The 17201-nt window shown below is 41.1% G+C and overlaps 1 protein-coding gene across 1 annotated transcript in view; it reads left to right on the top strand.

Annotated features, from left to right (window-relative positions):
• The window catches only part of SCARB2 (scavenger receptor class B member 2), an 82611-nt gene that overhangs the window by 30615 nt on the left and 34795 nt on the right, over nt 1-17201 (top strand). Inside the window, 1 exon segment of the mRNA NM_001102153.1 lies at nt 15144-15291. Within this exon segment, the coding sequence (NP_001095623.1) occupies nt 15144-15291 (148 nt within the window).

Here is a 17201-nt window from a genome sequence, read left to right as displayed (position 1 = left end):
AATTTATTTATTTTTTACTTTACAATATTGTATTGGTTTTACCATACATCAACATGAATCCGCTGCGGGTGTACATGTGCTCCCCATCCTGAACCCCCTTCCCACCTCCCTCCCTGTACCATCCTTCTGGGTCATCCCAGTGCACCAGCTCCGAGCATCCTATATCCTGCATTATACCTGGACTGGCAATTCGTTTCTTATATGATATTATACATGTTTCAATGCCATTCTCCCAAATCATCCCACCCTCTCCCTCTCCCACAGAGTCCAAAAGACTGTTCTATACATCTGTGTCTCTCTTGCTGTCTCGCATACAGGGTTATCATTACCATCTTTCTAATTAGAATTCTTAACCTTTAAAACTTTAATTTCTTTCTCCAAAGAATATATACAGATGGCCAACAGGCACATGAAAAGATGCTCAACATTGCTAATTATTAGAGAAATGCACATCAAAACTACAATGAGATCAGAGTGTCTATCATCAAAAAGTCTATAAATAATAAATGCTAGAGAGGGTGTAAAGAAGAGGGTACCTACTTTCACTGTTGGTGAGAAAGTAAATTGGTACAGCAACTACGGAGAATCATATGGAAGTTCCTTAAAAAGCTAAAAATAGAACTACTGTATGATCCAGCAATCCCACTCCTGGGCATGTATCCAAAAAAAGATGAAAAATCTAATTCAAAAAGATACATGTACCCCAGTGTTCATAGTAGCACTATTTACAATAGTTAAGTCATGGAAGCAACCTAAAGATCCATTGACAGATGAATGGATAAAGATAATATGTGTGTGTGTGTGTGTGTGTAGTAGAATACTACTCATCCATAAAAAAGGAATGAACTGTTACCATTTGCAGCAACATGGATGAACCTAGAGATTATCATACTAACTGAAGTAAGTCAAAGTCAAATATTATATGATACCGCATAAATATAGTATCTAAAAAAAATACAAATTAACTTATTTTTGAAACAGAAACTCACAGACATAGAAAACAAACTATGATTACCAAAGGGAGAAGGGGGTAGGGAGGAATAAATTAGGAGTATGAGATTAACAGATACACACTACTGTATTTAAAATAGATAAACAATAAGGACTTACTGTATAGCATAGGAAATTATATTCAGTATCTTGTAATAACCTATAAAGGATAAGAATCTGAAAAAGGATATTTATATCCACATATATCTACATGTATACATGTATATTTATATCTATCTAAATCACTTTGCCATACACCTGAAACTAACACAGTATTGTGAATCAAGTACACCTCAGTACAAAATTTTAAAACCTTATTTCTAGTGAAAACTAAGAAGTAAGCAATTATGAACTTTTGCATTAGCATTCTGTATATTGACAAACATAAAACACCACTTATACTTTTTAAAAACATGTGCCCTTTTTATGGAAAAGTTTTCAGGGTGGCACAAAACATATTTATTAATGGTCCTAAATATCTTTATGGGATTCCCTGGTGGCTCAGCTGGTAAAGCATCCGCCCACAATGCGGGAGACCTGGATTCGATCCCTGGGTTGAGAAGATCCCCTGGAGAAGGGAAAGGCTACCCACTCCAGTATTCTGGCCTAAAGAGTTCCATGGACTGTATGGTCCATGGGGTTGCAAAGGGTCGGACACAACTGAGCAACTTTCACTTTCTAAAATCTTAAATTTCTCTGTAAAAGGAAACCTAATTTTAGTAAGTACTGTTTTAATATCTTACTTTATTTGGGAATGATCTAGATATTTAGTACATTTCCATCATTTAACTTAACTTAGCAAAACTCTAAAAGTTTTAGGTTACCAAAAATCTGGAGAAACTTATTTAAGTAGATATACCGTAAAACATAATAATTCTGAAAGAGTTCACTAAAGGCTCTTATCCCATTTGCATCTATTGAATTCGTTTATTCTCAACAATCATATTTTACCTGTGAAAACTTCAGGAGACATCAGATCAAATTAGCCATCATTCCAAGCTATTTTTCTTGCTGATAAATTTTATAAGAGAAATAATATGAACATATTTGACTAGGTGCAATAAAAGTAAGTCAGATCAGATCAGATCAGTTGCTCAGTCGTGTCCGACTCTTTGCGACCCCATGAATCGCAGCATGCCAGCCCTCCCTGTCCATCTGTAGTATTTAAACCAACAAACTTAAACGTTAAACCAAGTATTAATGTTGAATATTTCCCAGATCACATGAACCTGAAATTCATTTGGTTTATTTCTAATACAGTTAGAAATATTTAATTTCTAAGTGCTTACTTTTAAGTCAATTAACCAGAGCTCCTTTATAAATTAATATTGATGACACTGTCTGGAGGTAGAGACATATCTATAATGTACACACAGACATGTAACAGACATAATCAGAGATCTCATAACTTCTTTTTATAACTTAGTCATAAATCAGGTATTACAATATAAGTTTATAAAGAACAGTTGGAATAAGTTACATTTATTTGCTCAGATGACTTTTTACAGGGACAGTTGTTTTCAATTCCCCAGAGAACTGTTCTACTGCTTGCTGCTGCTGCTGCTGCTAAGTCACTTCAGTCGTGTCTGACTCTGTGCGACCCCATAGACGGCAGCCCACCAGGCTTGCCCGTCCCTGGGATTATCCAGGCAAGAACACTGGAGTGGGTTGCCATTTCCTTCTCCAATGCATGAAAGTGAAAAGTGAAAGGGAGGTCGCTCAGTTGTGTCTGACTCTTTAGTGACCCCATGGACTGCGGCCTACCAGGCTCCTCCATCCGTGGGATTTTCCAGGCAAGAGTACTGGAGTAGGGTGCCATTGCCTTCTCCGGTTCTACTGCCTAAATGGTATCAAATGATTCATTCATCCAACCACATTTTCTTTAATTTGCTTCTTTGTTTAATCAGTGGGAAGATTTCCAACTACTGGAAATCAGGAGTTCTGTGTTCTAGAACTCTAGGGTTCATTTTATCTTGCCTACAAAAGTTTGCACAAAGCATTTCACAAAAGTCCTCTTTCTGAAGGCACAAGTCAAACCCAGAGCAATTTTCCATAGCGGAAAAAAAGGGAAAATCTCCACTATTCCTTTATTAACTAAGCCCTGAATATTAGCCCCAGTTTTCTTTCATGTTGTGTGGACTCAGGTAAACTCTATTGGTTTCCTTTAATATGTGTAACTAGTCTTACCTTAGGGGCAGATATATATGCTCTGTGATATAATGCCAGGCAGGGAAAGCTTTCCCTAGTGAGACATAATGTTTATCTCACAATATAATCAGGCAAAAGAGGTGTAACCGTCTCATATAAAGCCCATTCAAATAGGCCAACTTTTAAAAAATAAATTTTTATCTCATTTTTAGCAATTGTTATACCTTTAACTTTAGCCAAGGGATACCCGTTTGACTGTGTGGATCACAATAAACTGTGGAAAATTCTGAAAGAGATGGGGATACTACACCACCTGACCTGCCTCTTGAGAAACATATATATATGCAGGTCAGGAAGCAACAGTTAGAACTGGACATGCAACAACAGATGGTTCCAAATAGGAAAAGGAGCACATCAAGGCTGTATATTGTCACCCTGCTTATTTAACTTATATGCAGAGTACATCATGAGAAACACTGGGCTGGAAGAAGCACAAGCTTTCGGAATCAAGATTGCCGGGAGAAATATCAATAACCTCAGATATGCAGATGACACCACCCTTATGGCAGAAAGTGAAAGGAACTAAAAAGCCTCTTGATGAAAGTGCAAGAGGAGAGTGAAAAAGTTGGCTTAAAGCTCAACATCCAGAAAACGAAGATCATGGCATCCGGTCCCATCACTTCATGAGAAATAGATGGGGAAACAGTGGAAACAGTGTCAGACTTTATTTTTTGGTCTCCAAAATCACTGCACATGGTGATTGCAGCCATGAAATTAAAAGACGCTTACTCCTTGGAAGGAAAGTTATGACCAACCTAAATAGCATATTCAAAAGCAGGGACATTACTTTGCCAACAAAGATCTGCCTAGTCAAGGCTATGGTTTTTCCAGTGGTCGTGTATGGATGTGAGAGTTGGACTGTGAAGAAAGCTGAGCGCTGAAGAATTGATGCTTTTGAACTGTGGTGTTGGAGAAGACTCTTGAGAGTCCCTTGGAGTGTAAGGAGATCCAACCAGTCCATTCTGAAGGAGATCAGCCCTGGGTGTTCTTTGGAAGGAATGATGCTAAAGCTGAAACTCCAGTACTTTGGCCACTTCATGTGAAGAGTTGACTCACTGGAAAAGACCCTGATGCTGAAAGGGATTGGGGGCAGGAGGAGAAGGGGACAACAGAGGATGAGATGATTGGATGGCATCACTGACTCAATGGATGTGAGTTTGGGTGAACTCCGGGAGTTGGTGATGGACAGGGAGGCCTGGCGTGCTGTGATTCATGGGGTCGCAAAGAGTCGGACACGACTGAGCGACTGAACTGAACTGAACCCTCTTGTCAATCCTTGTTTGTGCATGCTTGCCCAGTCATGTCCAAGTCTTTGGGCCCCATGGACTGTAGTCTTCCAGGCTCCTCTGTCCACGGGATTCTCCAGCCAAGAATACTGGAGTGGTTGCCATTTCCTCCTCCAGGGAATCTTCCCAATCCCGGGATCGAACCTGAGTCTTCTACGGCTTCTGTGTTGGCAGGCAGATTCTTTACCACTTCGCCATCTGGGAAGCCCCAACTTGATTAACTGTCCCAAATGTTAACCCAAGCAACTGCTAGTCAGGTATCTTGGTGTAATTTTCTTCCAACATTTTTTTTTTTAATTTTTAACTGGGGTAAATAAATCAGACTTGTTTGGGGCCCCTTTAATGTTAGGGGGCCAATAGAGGCCTCTTTGGCCCATTTAACTTCAGGTGGTGTTGGTTCAGAGCCTTTGCTTTTTTTGTTTGTTTGTTTGGCTGTGCCATGTGGTTTATGAGATCTTAGTTCCCTGATCAGAATTGAATCCAGGACACTGGCAGTGAAAGCCTAGAGACCTGTTAGACCACCAGGGAATTCCCTAAAGCCTTGGTTTTAATCTCATCAATGTCCATTTTTTAAAAAATCCCATTTTTAAATGACCATCTAAGGATTTCTATCCTGTTGGGGTGATTTCTATTCTGTTGGGGTGAGTCCCTATAAAATTGCCACCTTGTTAGGAAGCAGTCTCTTGACTTTCTCCTCAGCGTTTCCTATTCCCTTGTTAATTAACCTGGTTAATGTTAATTAACCTAATGTTTTTGGTAGTACCCTAAAGACCCATCAAGGGAAAGCCATGACCACAAATTAGGCTTTCCAAATAGTTTTGTTTTAAAATGCGGGAATTCTTAAGTTATATTTTTTGTATCTGCCTTTTAATTTGCTCTTTTCATGGGCACCAAGAAAACAGCCGTTTATAATACGAGGTCCCTAAGAATTTACCAATTTAGAAGTTTCTTCAATTTAAAGGACCATTGTCTGGCACTGATAAGCAGTATCTAACGAATGAATAAGACACAACGGTGCTCTGTGGCTTCAGTCCGACTCTTTGCGACCCTATGGACTGTCACCCGCCAGGTTCCTCTGCCTGTGGGATTCTCCAGGCAAGAATACTGGAGGGGGTTGCTGTGGGTTCTCCTACAGGGAATCTTCCCCACCAAGGGATTGAACCCAAATCTCTTATGTCTCCTGCATCGGCAGGCAGGTTCTTTACAACTAGCACCTCCTGGGAAGTCCTAACACACAACCGCCGCCCCCAGAAGAGTGCAAAGTCTGCGCCTTCAGCCCCTCTAATGGGCTTTTGTTATCATTTAGTGGATCTGATTTCTGTCGCTTGTGAATTTGCCATTGTTTCCCTACACAGGAAAGACAGAACATTCTGGAAGCTCTGCCCCCCAGCCATTTGATAGTCTCACGGTTCCCTCCTGACTGAGTCAGCTGTGTGTCTGCAGAGAAAGGGAGGCCTTGTGGTCCCCCACTGGTCAGTGTGGACTGGTCTGGGGGTGGGAGTCTGTGCGGTGGGAGAGACCACGCTGGGCAGTGCCGGGCTTGACTGATCGGACACAGTTTACGGTGTTATGTTTCCCAAAGTTGTCACATAGTCATGAGTCCAGAATATTAATGTTTGTGGGAAAATATGGTGGAAGTTCCACATGTAGATAAAAAAAAGACAAAAACGGTCAGTCTGGTTTAAGGAATGTACATGTTTTTTACATTTTTATTAAGCTGTGGATTGAGCAGTCCTGGGACAGGTCTGTTGACACAAAGTTAATTTGCCTTGTGATCCTATTGCTTGGTGACCTATTTGCCTAAATTTGTGTATTCAGTGACTTTTGCATCCTTTCTGAGGTTTTTCATTTTGTCAGGTTTCTGTTTCTATTTTCCCTACTCTTTGACATTTCATGCATTTTAAAAATTAATGTGTCCAAAGGCCCTCTCAAGTCATTTTCATGTTTCTAAGATGTAGTTGCTAAATTTACAACATCCCGATAAGTATCTTCTTTTTTACTTTATGAGCTTTGCTGTTTGGATTGTTAATTTCTTTTATAAGGTCGTATTACTGCTTTGATAGTAAGGAAAAAGATGTGAGGGATAAGTATTTCATAAGTGTTTTTTTTTTTTAATTCACTGACCATTAAGTTATACTGAATTATGAAGTAATCAACATGTACAATGTCATATACAGCATTATCTTTAAAAGTGTAAACTATATTTTATATTATAAAAATAATATATATAAGCAGCAAAGATAAATTTGAAAGCACAGTAAATTTAAAAACTACTGCTACCCTCCATGGTTTTACTGTCTCTAAGATAACCAGTGCTAATGGATATATTCTCGTTTTGCATGAATGGGTTTCACTTTTGCATGGTTATACTGTATATACTTCTTTATGTTCACGTGTGTGTGTGCATGCTCGGTCACTCAGTTGTGTCCTGCTCTTTGTGACCTCATGGACTGTAGCCCATCAGGCTTTTCTGACCATGGAATTTCCCAGGCAAGAATACTGGAGTGGGTTGCCATTTCCTGTTCCAGGGAACCTTCCTAACCCAGGGATCAAACCTAAGTTGCCTGCATCTATCTGCATTGGCAGGCAGGTTCTTTACCACTGCACCACCCGGGAAGCATGTCCACATACATACATGTGTATTCTACTCACTTAATATTACGTGATAGGTATTTCCCCATGTATGTCTTTGTCTTGTTTATACAAATACATTTTTGTGATAATATTCAAGAGATGGAGGAATATATTACTTCCCCACTCACTTCTTAGACATGTTGGTCAGTTCTTGTTCCATCCTTTGATCACCACGTGGATTGAATGTTTGCCAAACAGTTGTGTTTCCACTCTGTTATGTTAGTTCTTGTCCTTTCCCAGTTTTCCTATCTGGGAAACTGGGTGTGTTCATGGCACTTATAAACTTTTTATATAATAATGATATTAATCCTTCGTTATAATTGTGGCAACTGCCTTTTTAAAATTTACATGTAACCAAATCTCTTTAATGAACATTTATATCATTTCTGAGCTTGAAAAGTCATACTTCCTCCAAAGGTTTGAGTCTATTTTCTTGTATTCTTTCCACCCCCTCCCCCACATTTAATTTCTTATGGATTTATTTCCTTTCAATTTAGCCAAGGTAGAAATTCTATTTAAAGTTTCAAATGCTGTTCTGTGATTCCTTTGGTCCTTACCTCAACTCTAGAGCCAAACTATATAAATGCCAAAGAGATGATAGAAAAATCTTAAATGCCATGGTTATTGTTTCCATTATTTTAACAGAATGCTTATCTCTTTTTTATAAACCCGACTTACTCTTTTCTGATATCCTTTTTTCCCCTCAAAATAGAAATAGAAATAGCTTTAGCTAAATCGGTTTTTTTTTTTTAAGTCAAAAGTAAGAAAAATATCTGCCCTTTTATCCTGTACAAAAAGGAAGTGACCAGGTGGGCTTTAAATGCACGTGCAGTCCTGGTGAGCCAGCGGAGTCAGGGTAGCAACTGGAGGATGGGGGAACTATTTCCATTTTCAAGAGAAAAGCTGTTTCTTGTACATCTCTAACAAACATGGGCTACTCCCACCCTGGATCCAGTGCTTTTTCTCTTTGTCCTGCTCTGGGCTCTGGTTTTCAGTCTTTAACCCAGCTGACCAAGGCAGTGGGGACAGAAGGTTCCGGACCTCGCGGCTCAGACCAGGTCTTTGGCCCGCCTCTCCGCTCCGCCCTGTCTCCCGGGCCCTCCCATCGACCCTGGCTGCACCTCCCTTCCCAGCCACGCCCCAAGCTGCGGGCTGCTCTTTTTGAACTGCCTTCCCTCCGCAGTGTGTAACCTTCCGCCCCTCTGCAGTTTTCTCACCCTTCACTTAAGAAACATCCTGTGCGGTTTTGTGGTTCCGCCTACCTTGTTCTCACTCTGCTTCTGTTCGGAAGCCCCTTCACCCTCCCACCTTGGGGGAGCTGACTCCTTCCAGAACTAAGTGCGCTCAAGCCCCGCCTTGCCTCGGGGCGCCCCTTCCAGTCGCTGCCCCTCCTCTGACCTGACACCTTGGGGTCAGCTTCAGAGCCCTTTCTACCTGTGAGGTAGCCCTGTAAAAAGCAGCCTGCTGTGCTCTGCCTTGGATTCTCTGAGGACAGGACCCAGGTCTTAAAATCTCTGCATCTGGAGAACTTAACACAAGCCCCCCTCCCATTGGGTTCAGTTCAGTCGCTCAGTCGTGACCACTCTTTGGGACCCCGTGAATCGCAGCACGCCAGGCCTCTCTGTCCATCACAAACTCCCGGAGTTCACTCAAACTCATGTCCATCTAGTCGGTGATGCCATCCAGCCATCTCATCCTCTGTCGTCCCCTTCTCCTCCTGCCCCCAAACCCTCCCAGCATCAGGGTCTTTTCCAATGAGTCAGCTCTTCACATGAGGTGGCCAAAGTACTGGAGTTTCAGCTTTAGCATCAGTCCTTCCAATGAACACCCAGGACTGATCTCCTTTAGGGTGGACTGGTTGGATCTCCTTGCAGTCCAAGGGACTCTCAAGAGTCTTCTCCAACACCACAGTTCAAAAGCATCAATTCTTCGGAGCTCAGCTTTCTTCACAGTCCAACTCTCACATCCATACATGACCACTGGAAAAACCATAGCCTTGACTAGACGGCCCTTTGTTGGCAAAGTAATGTCTCTGCTTTTGAATATGCTATCTAGGTTGGTCATAACTTTCCTTCCAAGGAGTAAGTGTCTTTTAATTTCATGGCTGCAGTCACAATCTGCAGTGATTTTGGAGCCCAAAAAAATAAAATCTGCCACTTTCCACTGTTTCCCCATCTACTTCCTATGAAGTGATGGGACCAGATGCTATGATCTTCATTTTCTGAGTGTTGAGCTTTAAGCCAATTTTTTCCACTCTCCTCTTTCACTTTCATCAAGAGGCTTTTTAGTTCCTCTTCACTTTCTGCCATAAGGGTGGTGTCATCTGCATATCTGAGGTTATTGGTATTTCTCCCGGCAATCTTGATTCCAGCTTGTGCTTCTTCCAGCCCAGCATTTCTCATGATGTACTCTGCATAGAAGTTAAATAAGCAGGGTGACAATATACAGCCTTGACGTGCTGCTTTTCCTATTTGGAACCAGTCTGTTGTTCCATGTCCAGTTCTAACTGTTGCTTCCTGACCTGCATATAGGTTTCTCAAGAGGCAGGTCAGGTGGTCTAGTATTCCCATCTCTTTCAGAATTTTCCACACTTTGTAATCCACACAGTCAAAGGCTTTGGCATAGTCAAGAAAGCAGAAATAGATGTTTTTCTGGAACTCTCTTGCTTTTTCCATGATCCAGCAGATGTTGGCAATTTGATCTCTGGTTCCTCTGCCTTTTCTAAAACCAGCTTGAACATCAGGAAGTTCACGGTTCACATATTGCTGAAGCCTGGCTTGGAGAATTTTGAGCATTACTTTACTAGTGTGTGAGATGAGTGCAATTGTGCGGTAGTTTGAGCATTCTTTGGCATTGCCTTTCTTTGGGATTGGAATGAAAACTGACCTTTTCCAGTCCTGTGGCCACTGCTGAATTTTCCAAGTTTGCTGGCGTATTGAGTGCAGCACTTTCACAGCATCATCTTTCAGGATTTGAAATAGCTCATCTGGAATTCCATCACCTCCACTAGCTTTGTTTGTAGTGATGCTTTCTAAGGCCCACTTGACTTCACATTCCAGGATGTCTGGCTCTAGGTCAGTGATCACACCATTGTGATTATCTGCGTCATGAAGCTCTTTTTTGTACAGTTCTTCTGTGTATTCTTGCCACCTCTTCTTAATATCTTCTGCTTCTGTTAGGTCCATACCATTTCTATCCTTTATCGAGCCCATCTTTGCATGAAATGTTCCCTTGGTATCTCTGATTTTCTTGAAGAGATCTCTAGTCTTTCCCATTCTGTAGTTTTCCTCTATTTCTTTACATTGATCGTTGAGGAAGGCTTTCTTATCTCTCCTTGCTACTCTTTGGAACTCTGCATTCAGATGCTTATATCTTTCCTTTTCTTCTTTGCTTTTCCCATTGGGTACTAGAAGCTAAAGTTTCCTAAAGCACTTAGTATGTGCTCAGTAGTATTCTGACTGGATGACAAGCTTCTGTGGATTTAATTCTCATGGCAGCCCTACAAGGAAAACGAGAGTGTTAGTCTCTCAGTCATGTCCAACTCTTAGAGATGCCATGGACTGTGCCCCGCCCCCTCCCTCCCCCCGCCCCGCTCCTCTGTCCATGGAATTCTCCAGGCAAAAATTCTGGAGTGGGTAGCCATTCCCTTCTCCAGAGGATCTTCCCAACCCAGGGATCAAATCCAGGTCTCCTGCATTGCAGGCGGATTCTTTACCATCTGAGCCATCAGGGAAGCCTGCCTTACAAGGAAGCAGTGCTATTATTTCCATTTGATAAATGAGGAAACCAAGGCATGAAGCTAGTAACAGATGAAGCCAGGATTAAATGCGAAGCCTGGCAGTCAGATCTCAACCTGCACTCTACTCAGTGTGCTTAGCCACTTCTTACAGGAATCCTCAACAGAGAGCCTTGGGTGAATGGAGAACAAAAATGACAAGGGAGATAGGATTATGTGGTGATATTGAATGTATCTAATTTATCCAACACCTCTGAGAAATTAGATACAGCAGAGATGTTAGTTTTTCAACTGATTAAAATTTTTCCTTTTGATTTCCTGATCTCAGGCATATTGTTTGCCTTCTGTGTGGTGAGGTTTTTGCCTGAACCTTCAGGAGTTAAAAAAAAATTTTTTTTTTTTGTTTTAAAAAGTAAAAACTTCCTAAAAAATGGTTTTAAATGAAGTAATCTCAAATCAATCATTTATTTTCCTGCCATATTAAAATAATTCATGGGGCATAACTCAACCTTTTCTGAATGACCGGGACCATCATTGTGATTAGCAGATACTAAACTGTATTCTGAGCCTGTGCTGTCCTGGGCCTTTGACATCAGTAGGATTTATTTTCAGCTTCTAAGCAGCAGGGACCATACCAGGTAGTTTTAAGTTGTTATTGTACAGTCGCTCAGTCGTGTCCGACGCTTTGCAACCCCACAGACTGCAGCGCGCCAGGCTTCCCTGTCCTTCACTATCTCCCCGAGTTTGCTCCAACTCATGTCCATTGAGTCAATGATCCCATCCAACCATCTCATCCTCTGTTGTCCCGTTCTCTCCCTGCCTTCAATCTTTCCCAGCATCAGGGTTTTTTCCAGTGAGTTGGCTCTTCCCATCAGGTGGCCAAAGTATTGGAGCTTCAGCTTCAGCATCAGTCCTTCCAATGAATGTTCATGGTTGATTTCCTTTTGGGTTGACTGGTTTGATCTCCTTGCTGTCCAAGGGACTCTCAGGAGTCCTCTGTGAAATCAAAAAGCATTGTGTGGTCAAACCTTTGGAAGAGCTGTGCAGTCTCAGATATTTATATTACTGTGCATAACTTGCTGTTTAGTACTAGAGAAGAACAGAGACTCGTCTACTTTCATACATGTGTAGGTAAGCATTTGTTTCTTGTTTGCTTGTCTCTTTATTTTAAAATCTAGAACAGGTTTAAGGGGCATACTGATTTCTTTTCCTTCCCACCCGCCTCTTTTTTTAAAATTGTAGTAGAATTGCATTACAATGTTGTGTTCATTTCTGCTGTACAACTATGTGTATCAGCTGTATGTATACATAGATCCCTTCCCTTTGAACCTCTCATCCCACCCCTCTAGGTCATCACAGAGCTGGTTTTTTGTTTTTTAATTTTATTTATTTATTTCGGTTGTGCTGGGTCTTCATTGCTATGAGGGCTTTTCTCTGATTGCAGTAAGCAGGGGCTGCTCTCTAGCCATGGTATGCTGGCTTCTCATTGCGATGGCTTCTCTTGTTTCCAAGAACAGGCTCTAGGCCTGCTAGGCTTCAGTAGTTGTTACTCCTGGCCACTAGAGCACAGGGTCACTAGCTGTGGGGCACGGGCTTAGTTGCTCCAAGGCAGGGAGCAACTTCTGGATCTTCCTTATGGATCAGGGATCAAGCCCGCATCTCCTGCACTGGCAGGCGGATTTTTACCAACTGAGCCACCAGAGAAACCCCACAGAGCTGTTTTTGATCAATGACTATATTAAGTGATGAAATGATTATATTTGAGAGTCTTCAAAACAGTTTTCAAATTTACATTAAAGCCTTAAAATTATCCAGATACCCTTTTCCAAGGGAAAAAAAGACTTACTTACAATTTACCTGAGATGTTAAGGTTATTCATTTACAATCTAAATTATGTCATTAAGGGGTTTATGACTGAGTGCCAGAGGTGTGGTATAGGGATGAGAAACCCAACTTGTGACTGTGGTCAGGAAAGGCCTCTGGAGGAGATGGTGAGTAACCCTGTTGCCCAATGCCTGTGTCAGAATTATAAACTCTAAATTAGCTCTATTCAGTGGAAATATAATGTGAATCACATATGGATTTCAGATTTTTCTAGTAACCACATTCAAAAAAGTAAAAAGAAACAAGCAATTAATTTAAATAATATATGTTTATTTTACTCATTCTAAAATAGTATCATTTCTGAATGGATAAAGATGTGGTATGTATACACACACACAAATATACACATATACAATTGAGTACTCTTCAGCTATAAAAAAAGAATAAAATTTTGTCATTTGCAATAACTTAGATGTACTTAAAGGGCATTATGCTAAGTGAAATAAGTCACAGCAGGGTAAATTACTGTATGATATCACTTCTATGTGCAATCTGAAAAATACAGCAAATTAGTGAATATAACAAAAAAGAAGTAGACGCACAGATATAGAGAACAAACTAGTGGTTACCAGTGGGGAGGGAACAAGGGCCAGTCTAAGGGTAGGGGAGTAACAGGTACACACTATTAGGTATAAAATAAGCTACAAGATTATATTGTACAAAACAGGGAATGTAGCCAATACTTTATAATAACTATAAATTAATTTTTTAAATTGTGAATCACTATATTTTGGGGGGGGTCCAAAATCACCGCAGATGGTGACTGCAGCCATGAAATTAAAAGACACTTACTCCTTGGAAGGAAAGTTATGACCAACCTAGATAGCATATTCAAAAGCAGAGACATTACTTTGCCAACAAAGGGCCGTCTAGTCAAGGCTATGGTTCTTCCAGTGGTCATGTATGGATGTGAGAGTTGGACTGAGAAAAAAGCTGAGTGCCGAAGAATTGATGCTTTTGAACTGTGGTGTTGGAGAAGACTCTTGAGAGTCCCTTGGACTGCAAGGAGATCCAACCAGTCCACCCTAAAGGAGATCAGTCCTGGGTGTTCATTGGAAGGACTGATGCTAAAGCTTAAACTCCAATACTTTGGCCACCTCATGTGAAGAGCTGACTCATTGGAAGAGACTCTGATGCTGGGAGGGATTGGGGGCAGGAGGAGAAGGGGACGACAGAGGATGAGATGGCTGGATGGCATCACCGACTAGATGGACATAAGTTTGAGTGAACTCCGGGAGTTTGTGATGGACAGAGAGGCCTGGCGTGCTGCGATTCATGGGGTCACGAAGAGCTGGACACGACTGAGTGACTGAACTGAACTGATATTGTAAACCTGTAACTTATATTGCACAGCAACTATACTTCAATTTAAAAATACACAGAATAAAATAGTATCTTTTTAACATGTAATTGACATTAAAACATTGAGATATTTTATATTCTTTTTTTTTTGGTACCGTTTTTGAAATCTGGTGTGTATCTCACCCTTACAACACATTTCAGTTCCAATTAGCCCCAGTTCAAACATTCAGCAGACACAGGCCTACCAGGTAAGACAGCACAGCCCTAGATGGAACAGGAAGAATAGTACACAGCCATGGGAGAGAAGGAAAAACATGGGAATTTAATGACCATCTACTGTGGACCAGGCAGGTTCACAACTGGCATGAGGCATTTAATGAACAAAACATCGGTCTTGTTTTTATGTAAAATTCTGATATTTTGTTCATCATGAATTTTTGGAATTAATTTTGATTTTTTAAATTGCATTAAAATATTATTTATTTTGATTACGGAGTGTTTGGGCCCCTCTTACATTTAGTACCCAAGACAGGTGCATCATTTCCCTCACCCTAATCCCAGGCCTGGCATTAGGCACTTCCTACCAACTTTGCCAATACCTCATTTGGGGGCACTCTCCTGAACCAGGCTGAACTGGATATCAAAACACTGAGTGAACTCCTCTAATTGACTAAGCCTTGGACATTTATTTTGTTAAATTAATTTTCAATTGAATTCAACTTAGAAATAAAAAGACACTGGTAGACATATTGAAATGGAAACTGAATCTATGAACTGAAAAATCTGAAAATGTTTTGGAACCAAACTATAACCTCGGAGAGAGTTATTGGCTTTGATTGCCTAGTCAAAGTAACCCCATATTGCTTTTCCAAATTATGGGGAAATAGAAGGAAAGCAACAGGTTTTTTACTCTCTCTGGGGTCTTATTTCCTTCCCACATTATAGCTGGAATCTCCAGTGTTTAGGGGGGTCAGTATCTGCAGTTTCTCCCAGTATACTGAGAATGTTATATTGAAAATAACTTTGATGATGAAAAAAATGAAAAGTGTATTACTTAACAAAGTGTTGCCTATTTTCAAACAAGATCCTTTTCTTTCTTTTAGGGAACTCAGAAACAAGGACGATATTCAATTTGGAGATAATGGAACAACAATATCTGCTGTGAGCAACAAGGCCTATGTTTTTGAACGAGACAAATCTGTTGGAGACCCAAAAATTGACTTACTTAGAACATTAAATATTCCTGCATTGGTAAGTAGGCATTTTAAATCTCATTATTGTGGATTTTAGAAGAAAGGAAAAAGCTAAGTCTATTACAGTTTTACTTTGCAGTTCAATTCAGTTCAGTCGCTCAGTCGTGTTCAACGTTTTGTGACCCCATGAATCGCAGCACACCAGGCCTCCCTGTCCATCACCAACTCCCGAAGTTTACCCAAACTCATGTCCATCAAGTCAGTGATGCCGCAGCCATCTCATCCTCTGTCGTCCCCTTCTCTTCCTGCCTCCAATCCCTCCCAGCATCAGGGTCTTTTCCAGTGAGTCAACTCTTCGCATGAGGTGGTCAAAGTATTGGAGTTTCAGCTTCAGCATCAGTCCTTCCAGTGAACACCCAGGACTGATCTCCTTTAGGATGGACTGCTTGGATCTCCTTGCAGTCCATGGGGCTTTTAGGAGCTATTAAGTTATATATGTAGATGTGTGTGTGTGTATATATATATATATATTTAATATGTATATATTTTAATTTTTTAATATGTGTGTGTGTATATGTGTGTGTGTGTGTGTGTGTGTATATATATATATATATATATATATATATATATATATTTCCCCTTCCATTCTTTGGAGAAGGCAGTGGCACCCCACTCCAGTACTCTTCCCTAGAAAATCCCATGGATGGAGGAGCCTGGAAGGCTGCAGTCCATGGGGTCGCTGAGGGTCGGGCATGACTGAGCGACTTCACTTTCACTTTTCACTTTCATGCATTGGAGAAGGAAATGGCAACCCACTCCAGTGTTCTTGCCTGGAGAATCCCTGGGACGGGAGCCTGGTGGGCTGCCATCTATGGGGTTGCACAGAGTCGGAAACGACTAAAGTGACTTAGCAATTCCATTCTTTAAAGTTCATTTTAGACTCTTTTTGAGGTCTTTCAAATGTGGTCTCTTCAAATGGTGACAAAGTGCAAATTTTAAGATTTTTTTTTTTTCAGTTTCTTCCTGTGTATTCAGGATCAGACTTGTGCAAATAAGCGTGTCTCTAGGATTTTGGAGGGTAGCTGATCATATTTAAAGTGTTTATTTTCCCTCTTGTTTTTGTTCAGAAACTCTAGCAATAGAATTTGCTTGCTACTTTTTTTTCTTTAGCTTCTTATTTTGTATTGAGGTATATCTGGTTAAGGGACTCAGCCATACACAGACATGTATCCATTCTCCTCCAAACTCCCCTCCCATCCAGGCTGGCACAATATAACACTGAGCAGAGTTCCAATAGGTCCTTGTTCATTATCCATTTTAAATATAGTAGTGTGTACATATTTAGCTTCCTATGATGGACTTTTTTTAGTCCTCAAAATATGTATTGACTTTCCCCCACCTCCTTTTAAATAGCAGAGACTGGGCTGTTGAAGCCAACCTAGTATGATTTATTGGGCTCTGTTTTTAACGGCGATTATAGCTAATAAAGGAGAAGGCAATGGCACCCCACTCCAGTACTCTTGTCTGGAAAATCCCATGGATGGAAGAGCCTGGTAGACTGCAGTCCATGGGGTCGCTGGGAGTCGGACATGACTGTATAACTTTCAAGTAGACAACCTGAGCGACTTCACTTTCACTTTTTACTTTCATGCATTGGAGAAGGAAATGGCAAGCCACTCCAGTGTTCTTGCCTGGAGAATCCCAAGGATGGGAGAGCCTGCTGGGCTGCCGTCTCTGGGGTCGTACAGAGTTGGACACGACTGAAGCGACTTAGCAGCAGTAGCAGCATAGCTAATAAAAATACATGAGACCCAAGAAACTTCTACTCATTCCCTCGGAGGCTCCCATCCTAACTCCTGGGTGACCACTACATATGCACCTGGACAATTATGGTGGACCCAGGACCTGGAAAGTATTAGACGCCAGATCAGGCCCAGCCCTGCTGCCTAATGGGGCAGTTTATGGGGG

This window comes from Bos taurus, chromosome 6 (genome assembly GCF_002263795.3).
Source record: "Bos taurus isolate L1 Dominette 01449 registration number 42190680 breed Hereford chromosome 6, ARS-UCD2.0, whole genome shotgun sequence".
NCBI lineage: Eukaryota > Metazoa > Chordata > Mammalia > Artiodactyla > Bovidae > Bos > Bos taurus.
Note: the sequence above shows the minus strand (reverse complement) of the source record. Positions and strands in the feature narration are given on the sequence as shown.